This window comes from Rhamphochromis sp. 'chilingali', assembly GCF_963969265.1.
Source record: "Rhamphochromis sp. 'chilingali' genome assembly, chromosome: 9".
Taxonomy (NCBI): domain Eukaryota; kingdom Metazoa; phylum Chordata; class Actinopteri; order Cichliformes; family Cichlidae; genus Rhamphochromis; species Rhamphochromis sp. 'chilingali'.
Window position 1 is genome coordinate 6971244 of NC_137936.1, and position 23444 is coordinate 6994687.

General features: G+C 42.7%; 1 protein-coding gene across 2 annotated transcripts in view; it reads right to left on the reverse strand.

The window, feature by feature from the left end:
• The window catches only part of cntn4 (contactin 4), a 215764-nt gene that overhangs the window by 138399 nt on the left and 53921 nt on the right, over window positions 1-23444 (reverse strand). For both annotated transcript variants that reach the window (XM_080891754.1, XM_080891753.1), the window contains exon 3: window positions 7062-7194. In XM_080891754.1, the coding sequence (XP_080747880.1) occupies window positions 7062-7194 (133 nt within the window). The remainder of the gene's footprint in view (window positions 1-7061; window positions 7195-23444) is intronic.

The following is a 23444-nucleotide window of genomic DNA, read 5'->3' on the forward strand; positions in this document are numbered from 1 at the left end:
TCCAAACGACCTGAGTCTCCGCAGCAGGTACAGCCTGCTCTGCCCTTTCCTGTAGAGGGCGTCTGAGTTATGAGTCCAGTCCAGTCTATTGTTCAGAACACCAAGGTACCTGTAGCTGTCCACAGCCTCAATGTCCATACCTTGGATGTTCAGTGGTTGCAGTGGAGAATGCTTGTGCCTGCGAAGTCTACCACCAGTTCCTTGGTTTTACTGGCGTTGATCTGGAGGTAGTTCAGCTGGCACCAGTCCACAAAGTCTTGGGTCAGACCTCTGTACTCCTTGTCGTCCCCATCAGTGATGAGGCCGACTATTGCAGAGTCATCAGAGAACTTCTGCAGGAAGCACTGGGTGGAATTGTGGGAGAAGTCTGCAGTGTAGATGGTGAAGAGGAACGGAGCCAGAACTGTTCCCTGTGGGGCCCCCGTACTGCAGACGACCCTGTCCGACACACAGCCCTGAGTCCTCACATACTGTGGTCGGTCGGTGAGGTAGTCCAGGATCCAGGTAGTGAGGTGATGGTCCACTCCAGAGTTCACCAGCTTGTCCTTTAGAACCGAGGGAAGAATGGTGTTGAAGGCACTGGAGAAATCAAAGAACATGATTCTCACAGTGCTTCCAGCGGTCTCCAGGTGAGCGAGGGAACGATGTAGGAGGTAGGGGTGGGTTCTTATAATCGAGTCATCGATTAAAATCGATTCTGGCTTGGATAACGTAAAATCGATTCATTAAAATCCTGAATCGATTTTTTAATATAAATTTATTTTGCCCAAAATGCCAGAATCTCAGGTGAAATCTCACAAAATTTCAAGAACCACCAAACAGTTAAGACAGTAAATGAGAGCAGGAACACGGATTCTGCACAAAGACTTAAACACACAGCGGGACCCGCGGATCAGAATCAGTTAGATGTCGCTTTTCTCACAGTCGGGGCTGAAAGCCGACAGCTCGCTGACTCTGATCTGTCGGCGGGTCCGCGCTTTGTGTGCACGCCCTTTATGCGCCGATTCTAAAGCTGTTAGTTTGATCTCTCTCCAAACAATATTGACCGAACCAGCAGCAAAAGAAGATCCAAACGCTTCACATAAACATCGTCATGAATTCACTCAGACTTTTACTGTTTTGCTTCCACTGCGATGCACAGCTCTCTCTCTGTACTTCAAGAACAGTTTCCCTTTCTTCATTATTCGCTTGCTTGTTACGCACAAGTCTACTGTTGTTTACAGGCTGTCGGCCGCTGTTTTTTCCCTTTTACATTCTTCCGAAAAGAAAACCTCATTTCTGCTGTTCAATACTGAACAAATTTAAACTTTTTAAAATTATTCAAAATGCAAAACGCTGTGTCTGTAATAAAACCGCTGTAACTTCAGAGGTGATGTTCATATGTTGATTAATGGTTTTCTTTCGTTTTTGATGTACTGCAGAATATTTTTATAAAATCCCAGGCCAGGAAAATCACCTTCATGTTTTTCTGTGTTTTATCCTCAGCTACTTTGACACAAAAGCATCTGCTGTGATGCTCACACCTGTGATAAAGTCTTGCGTGTGTCAGCTTCCTTTTTATTGATACAAAAATATGTAAATGTACTGATCTGAATTATAATATTTCTGACTGTCAAAATTTCCCAGATTTAAATCGAATCGAATTAAATCGAATCGTGGATCGAATCGATTCGGGGCCTTGTGAATCGGAAATGAATCGATTCTAGAAATCAGTGACGATACCCAGCCCTAGTAGGAGGTGAATGACGGCATCATCCGCTCCAATGCCAGGCTGGTAGGCAAACTGAAGTGGGTCCAGTGATGAGCTTATTAGGCGCCGAAGCTGAGCCAGGACCAACCGCTCCAGGGTCTTCATCAGGTGGGATGTCAGAGCCACCGGCCTGTAGCTGTTGAGGTCCTTGGGGCGTGAAGTCTTTGGCACTGGTACAACACAGGAGGTTTTCCAGAGCTGTGGAACTCTTCCCAACCTCAGGCTCAGGTTGAAGAGGTGCTCCATCACCCCACACAGTTGGTCCGCGCAGGACCTGACGACCCTCGAGCTGATGCCATCTGGACCCGCTGCCTTCTTGCCATTAATCCTCCTCAGTTCCCTCCTAACCTGGGTGGTTGAGAGAGACAGGCTGGAGCCTTGTGTTGAGTGTGTATTGGATGCTGTTGTTGGGGGTGGGGGGGAGTGAGCAGGGTGAATAGAGGAGGTGTGAAGTGTCTGAGGTGGAACAGCAGCAGTGGGGGTGGGTGAGTCTGCAGCCGATGTTGCAGACTGCCTCATGGCTGAGTCAAATCTGTTGAAGAAATGATTCAGTTCATTTGCCCATCTCACATCCCTCCCAGGCAGAGAGTTCTGCTGTTTGTGGCCCGAGATGGTTCTGAGGCCTCTCCAGACTTCACCAACGTTGTTTTGTTGAAGCTGGTTCTCCATCTTCTGCCTGTAGCTCTCCTTCCCATTCCTTATCAGTCCCCTCAGCTCTCTCTGCACCCTTTTCAACTCCTCTTTGTCTCTGGATAACAGGTATTCTGAGTATTTAGGCCATACCAATATAACATTTAGAAAAAAAGCCCCATTCCACCAAAAGTTAAGATTTTAGTTAGATAGCTTAGCAGTGTTTTGAAGCTAGGCAGCAACCCAGAGTCTCTGCAGGCAGTGAGAAGGAGGATGGCAGCTGTGTCATATAAATGGCTCCAATGAGAGGTGTAGTGTCTTGTATACCAAGGCATATGGCGTCTACTTCCGTCTGGGTAGGGGGGATTTATTGTAAGACTATAAAAATAGCCTGCACTGTATCGACGCACAGTCAGTCTAGTCAGTCATATTAAGGCCAATCAATGTGTTCGATAAAAGGAAGACAAAGAGCTGATTGATTTTCTAGTTTTATTTTATTTAACCTGTGATGTATACTGCTACCCTGACATTTCTTTCCTCACTTTAGTCTTAAAACCGTCATGTGGCCTGATAAAAGTGCCAAAAATCTGGAGTAACGTCGTCTTAATGACACTCGTAGCTCATTCATAGCTCACACAGACGCGAGCAAGAAAAGCCAACACGTCAGCAGACTTTGAAACTTTGTCAGTGGTTGTCTGACTTGATTACAGGCGTGACTGCTGTGAGCTAAAAGGAGATGAGTATCCAGAAAGACATGAGACATGCCTTTAAAATAGCATGTGACTGTGCTGAAGTGATGGGGGAAGTGTTCAGATTAGCAACATAGTCTATGAATATAGAAAGAATATAAAAAACTCCATCAGAAGTAAAAATTGTGAGTTATAATATTTAAGGAAACAACAAGTATAATTAGAATCAGAATCAGAATCAGAAAGGGTTTTATTGCCAAATGTTGAGCAGGTTTACATCCATCCATCCATTCGCTTCCGCTTATCCTTTTCAGGGTCGCGGGGGGCGCTGGAGCCTATCCCAGCTGTCATAGGGCGAGAGGCGGGGTAAGGTTTACAACATTAGGAAATTGCTGCGGTGCTTCAGTGCAAACATACTGTCATAAATTACGCATAAATAGACATGAAAAAATAAATAAATAAATAAAAATAAGAATAAGAATTAAAAGTGCTAAGTAGATAGATATATACATGAGTGCAGGTGGTGATCAGTGCCAAACATGGAATGATGCAGTGAACACAGCGTAGGGTCATGTGTTAGGGGTGGGAACAGTCGTACGTTTATTGTTCATGTGTCCAACAGCAGAGGGGAAGAAACTGTTCTTATGGCGAGAGGTTCTGGTGCGAATGGACCGGAGCCTCCTGCCTGAGGGGAGCAGGTCAAACAGACTGTGTCCAGGGTGAGAAGGGTCAGCTGAGATCCGAGCTGCACGCCCCAGTGTCCTGGAGGTGTACAGGTCCTGCAGAGATGGGAGTCTGCAGCCAATCACCTTCTCAGCAGAGCGCACAACACGCTGCAGTCTCTGTTTGTCCCTGATAGTGGCTCCAGCGTACCACACGGTGATGGAGGAGGTGAGGATGGACTCGATGATTGCAGTGTAGAATTGCATCATCGTCCGTGTTGGCAGGTTGAATTTCTTCAGCTGCCTCAGGAAGTACATCCTCTGCTGGGCTTTCTTAATGACAGAGGTGATGGTGGGCTCCCACTTCAGGTCCTGGGTGATGGTGGTACCCAGGAAGCGGAATGAGTCCACAGAGGTGATGGGGGTCTCAGTCAGGATGATGGGGGGGAGTGGAGCTGTGTGCTTCCTGAAGTCCACAATAATCTCCACTGTCTTCTGGGCATTCAGCACCAGGTTGTTGCGGCTGCACCAGGACACCAGACGTTCAACCTCCCTCCTGTAGGCAGACTCATCCCCGTCCGAGATGAGTCCAATAACGGTGGTGTCATCTGCAAACTTGATTAGCTTGACAGACTGGTGGGTGGAGGTGCAGCAGTTGGTATACAGGGAGAAGAGCAGGGGAGAAAGAACACAGCCCTGAGGGGAGCCGGTGCTGATGGTCCGGGAGTCCGAGACATTCTTTCCCAGCCTCACATGCTGCTTCCTGTCTACTGAACTACTCGTGATTTGATGTTAGGGCATCATTACTGCTGTGGCTGTGAGATGGCCAAGAAGTTAACCTTGACTAGGATGGATTTCCATTACAAACCCTTTTGGATCGGGATATTTCTACTCTTGTTACCAAAAACTGAACCAGTCAGTGTTTTCTTTTGGAGCAATATTCAATCAGAAAGTTCTTCAAAGAAAAAAGAAAAACACAAAAAATGCCACAACTGATTTATAAGTGGCTGATCTGGTCAAGTCAGTTTTTGTGCCGCTCTGCACCATTTCATGCACTCTTCCTCTTTTTAAAATGCTTCAGGCTTGGCCAGTGTTGGTTCCTCAACTTAAAAACGATGCTCCTGGTTGTAACCAGCCGTAATCGCCAGTGATGATTCTTGACATCTAAGTCAGATCAGTTTGGCACAGACATTAATGCCTGCTCTACGTATGAGATCAGGTCCCTTTTTAAATCACGGGAGAGCTGGACCTAAGTGGAGTGATTGAAAAGGGGTCCAGCTGTGCACAAGGTTACAGCCTTGAAGGGAGATTAGCTAAATGGTGGTTTTTATTTATTTTTACGGGCAGACTCACCTTGCAAATGTAATAAGGTACATGCGAAAGCACCAGTCTGTCAGCACGAGTAGGTGCAGTTAGTGCAATAGACTCAGCTGATGATGGGTGTATTTCATTCGCGTCAGACAGAGCAGGTTAGCTGTATTTTCGGTGTTTATGCACCAAGTTAAGGAGCTGCTGTATTTATTTGCAGTGTTTAAGTTTCTGGATCACTAATAAAGATTTAGGTCTTTTTGTCGAGTATGCTGTGTAATAGTAATTTCAATCAGCTGGGGTTGCAGTTATTCTTTCATACTTTAAATATCACTTTTAGAACCCAGAGTGCAGAGTGACGTGTCAATTTTCTCATCTAACTCTTACAAGGAAGAAAGTCTGTTTTCGAGAAGTGTCTAATTATTAATGCTGTGTTGCTATATTATTATTATCGGCATGTTTAACCACACGCTTGAGTGCCTGAAATTCGATTTATTAGCTACAATCTTCCTCTCCTCTTCATCTGGATTTGCTGCAGACAACACTGTGCACATGTCTCTGCTCCATGTAAACACTGCGGCACGAGCTGTCAGAGTTTACAGCTGTGTGACACGCAATTAATGAACTTTGAGTATGATTTAGTTCCTGTCTGTGTGTGTGTTGCAACACGTCTCTAAGAGGCAGCGGCAGCTCTGACAGGACCACACAGCGACCTTGACAGGAAACAGCTGATTAGGTCATTCTCTAAGCTGGCTAAGTCCCAAGTATTAAATGTACTACTGCTTCCAAATGGCTCTACAGTAATTTCAGTCAGCAAATACAATAGATTTCAACTTTTACTTACAACGAAACAACCTTTCAATAGACTAATGGTGGAGGTGAGGAGGAAATAAAGAGAGACATAAAAACAGGGATCTCTTTGAACTCTGCAGCAGAGAGAAGACGTCTGAGAGGAGAGCAAGTGGAGATTAGCATGCATTCACAGACTACAGATTGGCAACACATGTTTCCGGCAGGGGGTAGAAGGAAAAATCCACTGTAAAACAGAATTTATGTAATATATGCCTATGATCCTGATCAGCTTAGACTTGATTTTTCATGGATGAACAAGTAGAACCAGAACCAAGACTATGTTGTTGATGCATCAGGAGAGTAATCCTAAGAGCGGTTACATTCACAGTGGACAGCAGCTGGAGTTCCACATCTGTACACCTGTACAAGGTATGCACACCTCTTTTAACTATCAGGAATATGCTCAACATGTAAGGCGTTTAAACATGTTCTGAATCCACGATGGCCAAATCTAATTCACTGTCAATGGAACAACTTCGGGCTTTGCTGATTAGAAACTTGCTGCTTTCTGGTTCACAGACGACATGTATGTGTGAGGATAATGTGTGAGGATAAGTCTCGTGTAATTATTTACTCATCAGTTGAGCCTTTGGAATTTGTCACGTGTGATATTTGATTTGTACTTTTAAAAGACGTCACTATCACTGCCAAATTGACAAAATATTATGAGATTAGACCTTTTTCTCTTTTTATTTATGGGTTCCTACCCTGAACATCACATCTTTGTACCCCAGAAACAAACAGCTTTGATTCAAAGCAGTAAGAAGAAGGATATATTGCACTTTCTGTAAAAAATATATTATTATCAGGGAAAAAGATCAAATGTCCACAGACTAAATAACGGTTCTACGAAGAGGGGAGACATGGAGATAACAGGTGTTAACAAAAAGCAAACTGCCTTTTAGCGCAAAGAATCAGGTGACTGTTCTGTACAGAAATGCAAGTGTGCTGCAGGATTTGTGGGCACACGAGTTTTGCCACAGTCCTCTCTCAGTGGCATTTTCAGCTGCCAAAATGCGACGGGGACTGCTGAAGACAAAATGGAGACATTTGTCCGCGACATGATGTCAAAAAATTGAAAGATATTGAGACTATCACTTGTATAAAAGCATGCAGCATCAACAGGGAGAGGAGGAAGAGAGAGATAAAGGACTGCAGTCACGCACTCACCGGTACATGGGAGGTGGGCTTCCCTCGGCCTCGCAGCTGAACACCACCTCTCGCTTTTTCTCCACATTCTCCACAGGATACACGATGCTGCCAGGCTGCTTGGTAAAGACGGGGCTCTGTAGGACGCTGCTCTCTGTGGGACAGCAAGGAAAGACAAAACTTATCCACCAGCCTGTTTGCCAAGCAGCCAATTAGTCAGCGGCAGAAACAGGTTATTGCTGCTTTAATTCTTTGAGAGGGCAAAACCACAAAGCAGGCAAAACATATCAATTTGAACTGCCTGTCACGACACCGAGCACAGGGAAGAATGATTTGAAGTAAGACGTGTCTTCAGCTTCTATTTAGGTGGTAATAGGGTATAGGGATAGATTTATGTTGGACTATTATCGAGAAAAATGTTTGCATTTGCTTCAGACAACTCATTTTTATTTGTTAATTTATTTATTTGCCCAGTGATGTTAGGATCATTTACCCCTGCAGAGGTGCAATCAGTCAGTTTCTCTTTGTTGTAAATGGCACAAAAGAAGTCTTAGTTACTTCGTTAAAGCAGCCGTTAAGGCCGCTTGAGGAAAGCAATTCGTATTTCTTTGTTGCAAATCGCAACCAAAGTCAGTCAGAATCAGTCGGTTCCATCTGATATCAGTGAGCTCAGGTTTTTATGGAGAGGTGCTATTTTATATTGAATGTTTTGCCAAATTGCAAAGAATAATGGTTCTGTAAAAAAGTAAAAAAAACCCAAAACAAAACAAAAAAACCCCTCTAAAAGCAAAGAAAATCATTTTTAATTTATAAGCCTGTTTCTTTTTAGACGTCTGGGCTCATAGCCGCTAAAAACATTTAACCTGAACACTGTTGCTGGTAGAGTGACTGAAGGAATTTCTTTTCTTTTCTTTGTATATTGTAACCAAACAAAAGACAGACTGCAGAACAGCTTGTGACATCAAACATTTACAATGAAGGTACACAAGGCTAAAATTGTGAGATAAATTATGGAGGTGTATTTCACATCTGATGTGCTGTTGGGAGTGTACATATATATACAGTGGGGCAAAAAAGTATTTAGTCAGCCACCGATTGTGCAAGTCCCCCCACCTAAAATGATGACAGAGGTCAGTAATTTGCACCAGAGGTACACTTCAACTGTGAGAGACAGAATGTGAAAAAAAAAAAATCCATGAATTCACATGGTAGGATTTGTAAAGAATTTATTCGTAAATCAGGGTCAATAACAAAAATACAACTCAATACTTTGTAACATAACATTTGTTGGCAATAACAGAGGTCAAACGTTTACTATAGGTCTTTACCAGGTTTGCACACACAGTAGCTGGTATTTTGGCCCATTCCTCCATGCAGATCTTCTCGAGAGCAGTGATGTTTTGGGGCTGTTGCCGAGCAACACGGACTTTCAACTCCCGCCACAGATTTTCTATGGGGTTGAGGTCTGGAGACTGGCTAGGCCACTCCAGGACTTTCAAATGCTTCTTACGGAGCCACTCCTTTGTTGCCCGGGCGGTGTGTTTTGGATCATTGTCATGTTGGAAGACCCAGCCTCGTTTCATCTTCAAAGTTCTCACTGATGGAAGGAGGTTTTGGCTCAAAATCTCACGATACATGGCCCCATTCATTCTGTCCTTAACACGGATCAGTCGTCCTGTCCCCTTGGCAGAAAAACAGCCCCATAGCATGATGTTTCCACCCCCATGCTTCACAGTAGGTATGGTGTTCTTGGGATGCAACTCAGTATTCTTCGTCCTCCAAACACGACGAGTTGAGTTTATACCAAAAAGTTCTACTTTGGTTTCATCTGACCACATGACATTCTCCCAATCCTCTGCTGTATCATCCATGTGCTCTCTGGCAAACTTCAGACGGGCCTGGACATGCACTGGCTTCAGCAGCGGAACACGTCTGGCACTGCGGGATTTGATTCCCTGCCGTTGTAGTGTGTTACTGACGGTGACCTTTGTTACTTTGGTCCCAGCTCTCTGCAGGTCATTCACCAGGTCCCCCCGTGTGGTTCTGGGATCTTTGCTCACCGTTCTCATGATCATTTTGACCCCACGGGATGAGATCTTGCGTGGAGCCCCAGATCGTGGGAGATTATCAGTGGTCCTGTATGTCTTCCATTTTCTGATGATTGCTCCCACAGTTGATTTTTTCACACCAAGCTGCTTGCCTATTGTAGATTCACTCTTCCCAGTCTGGTGCAGGTCTACAATACTTTTCCTGGTGTCCTTCGAAAGCTCTTTGGTCTTGGCCATGGCGGAGTTTGGAGTCTGACTGTTTGAGGCTGTGGACAGGTGTCTTTTATACAGATGATGAGTTCAAACAGGTGCCATTCATACAGGTAACGAGTGGGGGACAGAAAAGCTTCTTACAGAAGACGTTACAGGTCTGTGAGAGCCAGAGATTTTCCATGTTTGAGGTGACCAAATACTTATTTTCCACCCTAATTTACGAATAAATTCTTTACAAATCCTACCATGTGAATTCATGGATTTTTTTTCACATTCTGTCTCTCACAGTTGAAGTGTACCTCTGGTGCAAATTACTGACCTCTGTCATCATTTTAGGTGGGGGAACTTGCACAATCGGTGGCTGACTAAATACTTTTTTGCCCCACTGTATATGTGTGTGTGTGTGTGTTTAAAGGCATGCACGATTAATAGGTTAAGACAAATAAGAAACAGATATATAGTGTTGCACATAAATGAGAAGGGAACATAACCTCACACTGGTGAAGAGCTGGAAGCGAGGCGAGTCTTGAGGTTGCAGTTTTTAAAGCGACCCCCTGACCAGCATCCTGCTAAGACCCTCAGTCCAGCCCAGAGGCTTCATTATAATACACATACAGTTTCTGATGTTATGTTGCATCAGAACATAACATGGGAGAGTAAGCTGTGCTTGGTACTTTTATAATTTATATGGCAGGTATCCTGTATCTGCTCTTGTGTTTAATCCTTCCAACTCACAAAAGAGATTTCAATTCAGTTCAGTTTTACTTATATAGCACCAAATCACAGTAACTGACACCTCAACCTTTATATTGTGAGGTTAAGACCCTCCAATAATACTGAGAAAACCCCCAAAATTAGGCACGAGCAAGCGATTTGGTGAACGTGGGAACGAAAAACTCCAGGTTAACAGGGAGAAACATCGAGCAGAACCAGGCTCGGGGAGCATCTGCCACAACTGGTTGGGGCTAAGGGGAAGGACAGAGGACAAAATGTCACTGTGGGTTCAGCATGTAGAAAAAAACCCCCGAAACCAAACCTAAACAGATGAAGAAACTGAGATCACGAGCTAATGCTCAATGTTCTGTCACACAGATTGGTTCTTCCTTGGCCTAAGCTCCGCCTCTTTACCTGGTTTTATCATGTAGTTTGGTAGTTCAGGCATAAAAGTGGTTTGACAGACAAACAGCGGTTATGTTTACAGAAACAAACAGCTACATTACAGAGTTTTAAAAAAGAAAGAAAGAAAAACAGAAGAACACAGCGGGTGCACTTTTGTAGCTCAGTCCTCAGTGTTGTTGAAAAATGGGCTATATTTAAGTCTTCTTATTACTACTTCTGATGCATGATTCACACTTCACTGCAGATATCTACATAACGTAGCATTTTCTTAATATTTGAAAAATGGAAGGAAATACAAACCATTAAGTGAAACATGTTAGCTGCCGCCTTGAACCTTGCTTTCTTTTTCTTTTACTTTCAGAAACCACAAGAGAAACTAAGCACAGGTCAACATAAAGTGGAAATTACTTATACTCTGCTTATGTTTTTAATACTTTAAATGTCCATGAAGGTTCTTAGTTTAAGTTTAATGCTTAAGCTATCATTATCCAGGCAATCTAACTAAAGTCTTGATATCAGCAAAGAAATATGAATCATGCTAAGAGCAAACATGTTGCATTTTGGGGCAGATTTAAAGCTGTCAGTCAGTCTGTCTGTTGTGTAGTGTATGTGTGCTGTGATTCAGACACTCTTGAGTTTCACAGTCTACAACAGCTAACGTTTTTCTATTGTTCTTTTATCTGTTTTGCTGATAGAGAAGATGACTCGATTACATCTCCACAGCAACTCTTAGCGGGGGAAGAATGTAAAAGTGGTGGTGACAGGTGCTATACGTATGATTGAATGGGACCAACAACAGTTTATGTCACAGTATTTGTGTTTCAGGTTCTGAATTAATAATCTTTGTTTATTGTTATTCATGGTTTTTGTTATCTTTATTTCTTACGTTCTCACTGATGGTTTGGTTCAAGATGGCGCCGAGTATGGCAGCCTCGTCGCGAGCTCCCCCAAGCAACGGCTTTCTTCTGTGTTTAAATTTACTTTTCCTTTATTTTTTCACGAGCAGCACTTGTCTCCTTGTGTACGACCGACAAACCTTACTGGACATAAAAGACGGTCTTTCTTATAACTTTCCGGAGTTCAAGTTTTGCAACACGGACGCTCCGTTTGCAGACCCCCCATTCATCTCACCTGAGACGCCTTTGTTCTCTGGCCCTGGAGGCCGCAAACGCCGACGCAGAGGGAGAAGATCTGGCGTTCTGGTTCGACTGAGACGGCGCACTTACAGACCACCGTTACCCAGTTTATTACTGGCTAATATGCAGTCTCTGGAGAACAAGCTGTGCGAGCTTCGGGCACGGATCTCATTCCAGCGAGAGATGCGGGACTGCTGCGTGATCTGCCTCACAGAAACCTGGCTATCGGACAAAGTACCGGACTCCGCAATACAACTGCCGGGGTTCTCTGTGCACCGCGCGGACAGGTCACAGGATCTTACTGGGAAAAGCAGAGGCGGTGGTGTGTGTTTCATGATCAACAACAGCTGGTGTGATTATGCGAACGTGCACCCGGTCAAATCCTTCTGCTCACCGGACCTGGAGTACCTGATGATTAAGTGCCGGCCATTCTGGCTACCGAGGGAATTTACAGCAGTGATTATTACGGCTGTTTACATTCCCCCACAAGCCGACACTGACCGTGCACTCAGGGAACTGTACAGCGCGATCAGCAGTGAGGAAACCGCACACCCAGAGGCAGCGTTTATCACAGCCGGAGACTTTAATAAGGGAAACCTGAAGAAAGTCTCACCAAAACTCCATCAACACATCCTTTTCAACACACGTGGAAACCGGCAACTCGACCACTGTTACACCTCTTTCCGGGATGCGTACAAAGCCCTCCCCCGCGCCCCATTCGGCCAATCAGATCACTGCTCCATCCTGCTCCTGCCCGCCTACAGGCAGAAGCTGAAACAGGAAGCTCCAACCCGGAGGGCGGTGCACTGTTGGACGGACCAATCGGAGTCTGCGCTGCGGGACTGTTTTGATCACGCGGACTGGGAAATGTTTCACGTGGCCGCCAGAGACATTGATGAATACACAGACTCAGTCTGTGGATTTATCAGGAAATGCGTGGAAGATGTCGTCCCATCCAGAACAGTCAAATCCTTCCCAAATCAAAAACCCTGGATTAACGGAGATGTTCGCGCGGCACGGAACACCGCCTTTGCCTCCGCGAACACATCGGACTACAAACACGCACATTACCAACTCCGGAAGACAATCAAAGCAGCCAAACGTGAGTACAGGGACAGGGTGGAGCAACAGTTTGACAACCCTCGGAGTATGTGGCAGGGACTAAACACGATCACAGACTTTAGAGGGAAAACCAGCACACCGCAGACCACGGCCTCTCTGTGTGAGGATCTAAACGTATTCTACGCTAGATTCGACACAGCGAACACCATGAGACCGGACAGTGTGCGCACCGCAGATGACGTCAGTGCGCACACTGTGTCTGAGGAGGATGTGCGGAAGTGCTTCGGGAAGGTGAACGCACGCAAAGCTACTGGTCCGGACGGGATTCCCGGCCGCGTCCTCAAGTCATGCGCGGCTCAGCTGGCTGGAGTGTTCACGCACATCTTCAACCTTTCCCTCTCTCTGTCTGTAGTCCTAGCCTGCTTCAAAATGGCCACCATCGTCCCTGTACCCAAATCCTCCACCATCTCCTCATTGAACGACTGGCGACCTGTAGCCCTGACCCCCATCGTAAGCAAATGCTTCGAGAAGCTGGTCAGGGACTTCATCTGCTCTGCACTACCCGACTCACTGGACCCTCTACAGTTTGCATACCGCCACAACAGGTCCACTGATGATGCCATAGCCCTGACACTACACACTGCCCTGTCACACCTGGAGAAGAGAGACACGTATGTGAGAATGCTGTTTGTAGATTACAGCTCAGCATTCAATACCATCGTTCCCTCGAAGCTGGACAGGAAACTGCAGGATCTAGGACTGAGCAGCTCCCTCTGCAGCTGGATCCTTAGCTTCCTGTCTGACAGACGCCAGGTGGTCAGACTGGGCAGCATCACCTCATCCCCCATCACACTGAACACTGGTGCTCCACAGGGGTGTGTACTGAGCCCTCTCCTGTACTCACTCTACACCTACGACTGCACAGCCACTAACAGCTCCAACATCATTGTGAAGTTTGCGGACGACACTACAGTGGTGGGTCTTATCACCAACGGTGATGAGACGGCTTACAGGGAGGAGGTCAGCGCCCTGACCCACTGGTGTCAAGACAACCATCTCACCCTCAACGTCGCAAAGACAAAGGAGTTGATAGTGGACTTCCGGAGGTGCAGAGAAGTACACACCCCCATCACCATCAACGGCGCTGCTGTGGAGAGAGTGAGCAGCTTCCGGTTCCTTGGAGTACATCTGGCTGAGGATCTTACGTGGTCAGTACACACAAACAAAACAGTGAAGAAGGCGCAGCAGCGCCTCTTCTTTCTCAGGAGACTGAAAAGATTCGGCATGAGCCCCCGCATCCTCAGGACCTTCTATCACTGTGCCATTGAGAGCATCCTCACTGGATGCATCACCACCTGGTATGGCAACAGCACCGCCTACAACTGCAAAGCTCTCCAGCGAGTAGTGCGGTGCTCTGAACGGATAATTGGAGGTGAGCTTCCCTCCCTCCAAGACATCTACAGGAAGTGCTGCCTGAGGAAAGCGGGGAGGATCATCAAGGACTCCAGTCACCCCAGCCATAAACTGTTCAGACTGCTTCCATCAGGAAGGAGGTTCTGCAGCATCCGGTCCCGTACCAGCAGACTGAGAGACAGCTTTTTCCATCAGGCCATCAGACTGCTGAACACGTCATAGACACCTCAGCTTCACTACTGGAACTTCAACATTATGCACTCCACACTGTATATAAATGCCACTTGTTTTGCACATATTCAACTCTGTATATTTTATATATTTTATTATTATTATTATTATTATTATTATTATTATTATTATTATTATTATTATTATTATTATTATTTTATTTTTATTTTATTTTTATTTTTTTTTTACTATTTAATTTGTAAAAATGTGTATACACACACACACACACACACACACACACACACACACGTAGGAAAATATTTAGTATACACATCCAGAAATGCATACACTATTATATATTGTACATATATTTATTAGTTTCAGGTTGGCCATTCTTGTATTTTGCTCGTTTGTGTTGTTGTGTTGTTGTGTTTGCACATCTCTGTTGCTTGTGGGGCTCGCACACAAGAATTTCACTCGCATGTGCTGTGCCAGTGTGCCTGCACATGTGATGTGACAATAAAAGTGATTTGATTTGATTTGATTTGATCTCAGTTCTCCCTCCCTCAGTGTTTATCTTAGTCTTTGTTTAGTCTCTGTTCCCGTGTCCCTGTGTTAAGCTTGCATGTCTTGAGTCTGGGTTTCGGTCTGTGCGTCTTCCTGTTTTATTTTGATACTTCCTTTTCCTTTGTATTCAGTTTTGCTTCCTCCCCGGTCTCATTATGTTAGATTAGTCCCAGCTGTGTTTCCCTGCTGTTTCTAATTCCCTTGTTACTCCCTTGTGTATTTAAGCCCTGTGTTTTCCTCGGTCCGTTGTTGCGTCTTTAACCATCATTTACCCTGTCAGTACTGCATGTGTCCTCTGTGCTCCTGACTAATTCCTAGTTCTCTGTTAGTTTTCTAGTTTGAGTTTCACGTTTCCAGTTTCTAGTTTTGTTTTCTTGTATTCGGTGTTAGAGATTTTCCCAGCAAATAAAGCTGCTGCTTTGAGTTTACTTTTCTGTGTATGAGTCCTGCATTTGGGTCCTTGCCTTTGCCACAACACAAACCATGACAGTTTATGAGACAGGCAGGGTGAAGATTCAAAGAGTTGAACAGTATCTGACATTACTTCTAGTACTCTGCAAAGGTACTTTGCTGTAATTTGTGGTCTTGAGCAACACGTCTCCAGGCTAAAAGTTTCCAGAGGAGTGTTGTTTTGTTTGGTTCTTAAGCCAACACTGACCTGCAACTTATTCAATCATAATAAAGGAATGAACCTGAGGTGTGTCTACACATTTTACACCAGGTTTTTTTTTACACTAATTATAATTGGTATCCCTAGGCACTTTCTTGCTATTTCTTTAGCTGAATTTGTTCCCATCTATTCAGCTGAATGCATATAAAGCCAGTGATAAATGTGAAATTTGACAGGCAGGAAAGCTTTTTGCAAGAAAACTTGACTTTACAATTTTGTTGAAGAATAAAGGTGGTCATACCAAATCCTGACTTTATTCAAATAATATATATAAATAAACAACAACAAATATAAATACAAAGAAATGGTCAGGGACAACATTTCAAACTTGCACTGCAGGAATCTACTGTACATCTTGACCTCCTTCATTAAATACAAAGTAAATGCGTCTCTGGTTCGATCCCTGGCTGGTGTGTGAATGAGGCATGTTGTATAAAGTGAGTGTAGAGTACAACAGTGTTCTATAAGAACCCGCCCATATTTTAGGCCTCCTGTGTGCTTAAAGTAGCACACATACTGATGGCAACCAAAGATTTAGTTTCCCTGACATAAAGAAAAATGTTATAACATGACCTTAAATCTGAATATAAGTAGTGATTATGTTACGTGCCTTAACTCTGGCAGACAGATACTCCTGTAGCCCATTACATGACAAATTTAGAAAAGATGTTCCGACTTACAACCTGTGACATAGAATTACTGTGTAAGAGGAGACTCAATATATGTCTAAGCAGTTACAGTGAAATCACATGAAATCGAGCATTATTTAATGACATGGGGTAGAGATTAGGTCTCAGCACAGTGAGGACAGCAGACACTTCTCATCTTCTGCTGTAAGTTGTGGATAATGAGCTCTACAGCATTCACACACACTGCAGCATACAGCTGAATCATCATCTAAAAGTATGGGACTTGGAGCTGGATGATGACATTAATATATTATCAGGAAGTCAAGTACATCTTTTTTTCCCTTCCCACTTCCTTATTGAGTTTCCATGCCTGTCCGAGTGAAGCAGAATACTGAATCATTGGAGCCTTCCCCGACCAGGAAGTTATCGCACTAATGAACTTAAGCTGTGGGAGATGTGGGAGATTGAACTAAGGTAACACTGGACCACTGCTAACATTTCATTTAAACTGGACATATACATGTATTAGGCACAATTACACAGTTATTTACAACACTAGCTTATCTTCAAATGTATGTCAATATTTCATTTTTAAAAGAATATTGTGATACTCCTGGCTGTAATGAAACAAGCTTTTTTGAGTACAGCCCAGAAAAGAAAGGCCAAGAGGTTTCTCTCCTGCAGAGGAGAAGTTCATTAGAATTACAGCCTCAGAAACCACAACAACAGCTTGGATTAGAGCTCACATCACCACTTTTCAACTGTTCAAAGGAGAAAACGTGAATCAGGTATTCACAGTTGAATTGGTGCAGCAAAACGACTGCTCAGGGAGACGTATGGAAGGAAGATAACTGATTGGGCCAAGAAGAAGAGGGAATCGAAATTAGATTAGTCCAAAGACTTTGGTGTGATGGTTTGATATGTGACAAGAATGAAAGCTTTTTGGTTCCATTTTTAAGAGATGCAGAAAAGGAGTACGGATATTGGAAGTGTTATACGTTATAATGATGTGGGGGAATATTTACAAAAGTCACTTTTGTCATTTTCTTCACAATTCAAGGCAACAGGTAACCAGCATGACTAATACATCATTCTGCAGCAGCAACAGGACAATGAGCCAAAACACTGCTGAAGTGAAGTTTACCAGGAATCAGAGGCATGAGGCTCACTGATAGAATAAAGAGTAAGAAAAGATATTATTAAAGCAAAATTACAAACACTAAACCAGTGTCTCCCAAAGTGTTGGCCAGGACCCCCTAGTGGGGTGTGAAGGTACTGCAGGTGGGCTGCAACGATAACAGTTTGCTTACAAGTATGTACAACTACCGATTTACAGTATATAAATGTATTTATATAAACAGTGAATTAATACTGGTAATAGGAGTTGATTAGTTTGGGATATTATGTTGCTCTTGTATTGAAGTTTGTGTCCCAGTGGCAGGTCGGTCACACATTGGCCTTAACGCTTTTCATATGACTGGGTAGAATTAGCAATTTAGAGCCAATAGCCTGTGCTGTTTATGTTATTTGAAACCAACTTTTAAGGAAATACATGACTTTCTTTTGCTTTTTGGGCAAAGGAAAGACTGGGTGGGCACCTTGGGAAGTGGATCGCAGCACTACTGACTTTGGGAATGGCTGCACTAGACATTAGTGGTGGGTGGGATACAGATACAGCATTCATAATTTTATAAATCATTAGAATTTTTTAAATACTGCTGAAGAGTTTTTCAAGTGGCTTGTTATGTTATGTTATTGGCTACTAGTAGGATTGGCAAGTGTATGCGGGGGTAGTGTGTCCTTTCCAGTCATAGTTCTAATCATATGACTCATATGCATTAATATGAAATTTTTAATCCAGAACTATCTCTCTTCAACAGGCGGCACATGGCAGAATAATAATAACAATTTACATAATAATTTGTGGAATATAAAATATGTCCAGCACCAGTAACTGCACATTTATAAAACTTCACAGCTGAACATCAGGTTAGACTATGTTAGCTAGGTAGATGGTAACAGCTAGGACGGGCTCCATCGCCACATTCAACAACTGTAAAGACTGATGGAGGATGAAGAAAAAAGCGTACACCAAAATAACTCTGTCACTGCAGGTGTGTCTCAGGCAGCTCTTCCACGCACAGCAGTAGAGATCCAGGTGAAGTGGAGACGATGTGTTATTCAAGGCTAACAGATGTTTTTTGCCATCCACAGAACACTGCGTGCCACCTATGAGTCCAAATATTGTTTGAAAGTCGAATTTTACAGCTGTTAACGCTATGCTGACTTTGTTTTAAAACTTAGCAGAACGATAGATCCCAACGATCATTTTCAGCCTTTGACCTTTCTAAAAGCGCTGCTGTCAGATTGCCCGTAGATCAGTCATCCATAACGATTTAGTTTGTACTATGACTGAACACCAGCTTAGCCAAGCCTTTGGACCACATAATGCCACTGGTGTTACAACTTGATGACAGAGGATTTGTTACAGGGGGTGCCTCCGTGGATCCAAACAGTCCAGACTGTTTTTCCTCATTGTTCACTTACTGAAGGCAGAATCATTGTGAGGAGGTTCGGGTACAGTGGTTGACTTGTTTATCATAGCTCCGATCTTTTACAGCTCCATTTTCTGCCTTGCTTTTTGGTTTAATGCTGTAATGCCGATCACCTCTGCACATAAAAAATATCACAGACAAGGGTTTGACAATTAGTTTGACTGTAGAAGAAATGTCATATTTTTCGCTTTATCATCTCCACAAATATTGATGGAAACCCTCCAAAAAACCTAAAATCGAGTAGAAAAAATAATTTTGTATGTGTAACTGTCACGATGCAGATCGAACTTATTTAATTTGTGGCAAACTTTTAAGCAACAGGAATCTTCAGCACTGTGTTGTAGAAATAATGACAGAGCTGTATGGGACTGCATGCACAGGCGATGCATAATTCAAAGAACTGCTTGATAGGCAATCTAATTCATGACAATGTTTCTCTGCATACCTCACCTTTTCACAGTATCAAAGTCTGCTTCCAATTCCCCAGAAGCATTCAAACATAATGCTAATTTTAGTGTGGGCCGGACTATTCTTTCTTTATGCAAAACTGAATGCAACATTTAAAGGTGTCACCCCCTGTCAGAGTCTGGAAAGTGAGGCATTACAGAGAAAGCTTCCAGTAAAATCTCCAAGAAATGAAGCCTGCAGTCGTTGATACTGCTACCGACGCTGTCGGAGCCATTGTCACAGGGCTTGGACATATATAGGCCTTGAATTCCTATTTAAAAACTGTAATCATGACTTACGACTGCTCTGTGAAGAGAGAGCAGAGAGCTGCTCAGAAATGCCTCTCAACTGTTAACCAGCATCTCACCAAAACAGGATTTAAAACAACAATACAGCCACATGCATGCTCATGTTTCGCTTCTAATTATTTCTAGCAAGAGTTAGTTGTTTCCTGATCATTCTTTCGTAACTACTCAGGTCATTCAAAGACATAACAATTCCCATCTGGCAAATTTGTTTTACATTTTGGTTACAAACAGCCTAGTTTGTCCACTGTCACCTCATAAATTCTTGAACAAAATGAAATAGCAATGTGCTGATTTGAAAATAGGCAGCTGCATACCATTTGCAGAAAAAGATAATACAGACAATACCACAAAAGCTTTAATGGTTGCATTCGAAAGCCAATTTTTGACTGCAATTTTAGTGAGTTAAGGGCTTTCCAATTGGAACACACTTAACAGAGCTTGTGCTGTTTCCATTATCAGCAACAGTTACAATAGTAATTTCAAGTTTTTGCAAAGATAGAAAATGAAAGTGCCACACTCAGAATGTCGCTCTGTTTTATCCAAACTAGCTCACTAAAACACAAAAATGAATAAATAAATAAACACTTAAAAAAAATGCAGCTGTGAAAATGATTTAGTGTCCTCGAGTGACTACAGAGATTCTGTAAATCCATGAACTACAAAAAACCCCCAACACAGCACTTTTGTCATCACTTTCTTCTTCCCTGAGAAGATTTATATCTCTATTACTCATAAATTAGTGGAACTGTCGCGTATAAGACTGCTGCAAAAATATCACCGAAACCATCTGCGCAGACATTTCCACCTGTTTTTTCTGTTTATTTGGCAGATCAAATATATGACGTGTAAACATTAGCAAATATGGAATCTTTTCTTTTTGCACTTTTTGTTATGAGAGGCATTTATCTTAATCCAGCCGTCACTCCGCCAATATGCTCAGTTTTGTTCCTGCTGCTGCGTAACTGCTTGGATGCTGATGCTGTGATGCACACAAGTATATTTGTACATAAAACTGTTGTCCAAGTTACCTGTGCAGTTCATAAAAACATCTGGATAATACAAAATTGAAATAGTAAGGACAATATATTACCTTTTTGTCCTTACTGACCTTACTGACCTTTATGACCAGATTTTTTTGCATCCAAGTCTGTGATTGGCTGGTTTTGTGGCACAAATATAACGGTGTACAGAAAGAGTTGAGCGCGCACGGGCAGAAATGTTGAGAGCGCGAGCAACACGTTGCGAGCAAGCGCAAATGCAAAAACTGAGTGAGAGGGGCTGCTGTTGTGTGTGTGGATACCCATATGGAAAAGATACACAGCAAATTCAAAAGTGTTAAATGTTTTGGTGTTAATAGTCTTCTTGCAAAAGTAGAGTTAATTTTACTCTAAGCAGAGTCACATTCCTTTAATGTAACTCTGAGGTGTAAAATGATAGTAGTTAAAATCGAGTGTTAAAAATGAGTGTTTCTCTGTCAAATCTGGAGGTGTTACAATGGAAACATTAACTCTTGACCTCTTAACTCTGAACTCCTACAGGGGCTATGACACCAACAGAGTAAATTCACAGACTCCGCCCCCAGCACGGCTCCAATCGAAGCTGAAGTGAAGCCGTTTCAGAACATTTTGCTCTACATATTTGATTTGTTTGCCATGCTTGGTAAGTCATTTTTTCAAAGATTGTTTCAATTATTTCTATTAGCTTTTACTTCTGTGGCTCTTTGGAGTTGAGACAAAGCTGTGTGAAAGGCATTAGCCATGTTGCTCGCTGATAGCATAATATTCTGTTTTAGCTAGCTGAAAGGTATTGTTTGCGGGCAAATACCACAGCCTTGAAAAAAGCTTGCATGTGAATTTTCAGTCAAACTTTTGGTCAAATACACCTAAAACAATGTCTAGATTGTGAAATGTTGGTATAATGGTGCTACTTGAAGCCTGAAAACGATCGCCCATAAAAAAAAAACAAAAACGAGCAAACAGCAGTAGCTGACGTCCTGACTGGATTCTACGTTAGCATAGATCCCTCCAGAGTTTTGTGCACACGGTTTAGGTAAAACTGAAAAAGGTTGAGGTTTTACATTTAGTTCAGTATTACCTGTTGCCTGTGTCCTTGTCTTTTGGGAAAATACTTTACACAAGTAATGGCTCAAAGAGGATTCCTTTTTTTTTTCTGTGCTGCAATTGTTTACTGGATTATTTGTGCCATTAATTAGCGTCAACTAATTTTTATTCAATCTCCACACAGGATATGCTTGTGAAGATGGAATATGGGGGAGAGCAGAAGTGCGTTGAAGTTCCACAAAGGGATGAATGAAGGACATGCATATTGTATTGAAGAAATAAGTGATGAGAATGCTGTTATTTGCATTTACCAGCTCACCTATGTCAGACCTTTTTGATAAACAAGATTCTAATGAAAGTGAGAACATGTACACTGTTACATCTTTCAGAAAATGTTTTGAAATTGTGGTGCACTGTCATGGTCGCTGTGTGGCAGGCAGGATGAGGACCCAAAATGCAAACTCACGGACTCAGGGGATAAACTCAAAATGCAGCTTTATTGCTGACAGGTGACAAACGAAAGCAGTGATACCAAAGCAATACAAAACTAAACTACACTGGGAAAAGCTAATTGTAACATATACCAGAAGACACGGGGAGAACCACACACAGCATGAGGGAGAACGCGACGCCGAACAGAGGGAGACGCAGACAGAAATACACAGAGGGTTAACGAGGAAAGTGGGAACACACGGGGAACACAGCTGACACAGATAACCATAACGAGACAGGGCGGGGTGAACATAACACTGACGGGAGACGGGCAGAGTCAAACAGGAAGTACAGAGGTTCAGACAGGAGGAGAGAGAGCACGGGGAAAACACAGACATAACGGGCTGGGGAAACATGGAATGAAACATAAGGAGAGACGAGGGCTCACAGATACACAGAGGGGCACACAGGGGGTAAAAGCCACGAAGGGAAAACACTTAGGGAACAACACAACAGGGCAACTCAGGAAACATGGCCTAAATAGGGAACAAAATACAAACATACAAGAAAACTAAGAATACTGGGCCAACATGGCCCAGGACCATGACATGCACAGTTCAGAATAAATGTTTTTCAAAAACCATTGTATCTTTTTAGTAAATGTTTATTTCCAAAAGAAATTTCTAGAAGTTCAGAACAGTAAAATTCCCGCTTTTTAGAATGAATTAGAAGATAACTCTTACGTAGTTAAACTAAAATACTCTTTGAGAGTTAATATATAAACTCTTAACACCAAGTGTTAAATTATCAACTCCAGGCAGATTTGGTGTTTAACACTAAATCAGAGTTAACGTACCAACTCTCCAAAAAGAGTTAAATTAACACTTTCTGGTGTGGACCCATATAGACACTTTAATAGTGTTGAAATCAAATCCGACAGTGTTAATTTGGACATGCTGGATTTGCTGTGTATATATAAATCTTATAAAGTTTGTATCTGTCTTGTGTGAAACTTGTATGAAAAGCATATAAGATATAAGATCCCTTGAAAAATTATATAATGAAACTTGTATGTTTTGGATACTTACTAAAACAATGTATGAAAGTAATGCGAAAGTGACCACTTTCATGAGTAAATCATGTAAGCCTTATATGATTTACTCATGAAAGTGGCCACTTTCATGAGTAATCACATATAAGTTTTTACTATTTCTTTTCCGTATGGGTAATAGCAAACACTGAAATACATTTTTTGCACGCAGCAATGAATTTTTTTCACTCAAATTTAGCTTTTCTTCGCTCAAAATAAATTTCTCCTCAAAATGCAACACTTGCACCTGCAATTATTTTTTAATGTGCGATCAGAATAGTGGCACAAAAATAACTCCATATTCCACAAATTAACCTATGTAATTCATTAGTGTGAATATTTAGTGCGGATAATTCAAAGAGCAGTGAGGACTACTAGAACATGACTTAATTTTGCGGAAGATGCCATCGGTGACAAAACTAAAAGGAAAAACAAATCCTTTAAACAGGCGATGAGATGAACAGACACCGAGTAGCAAATGTGT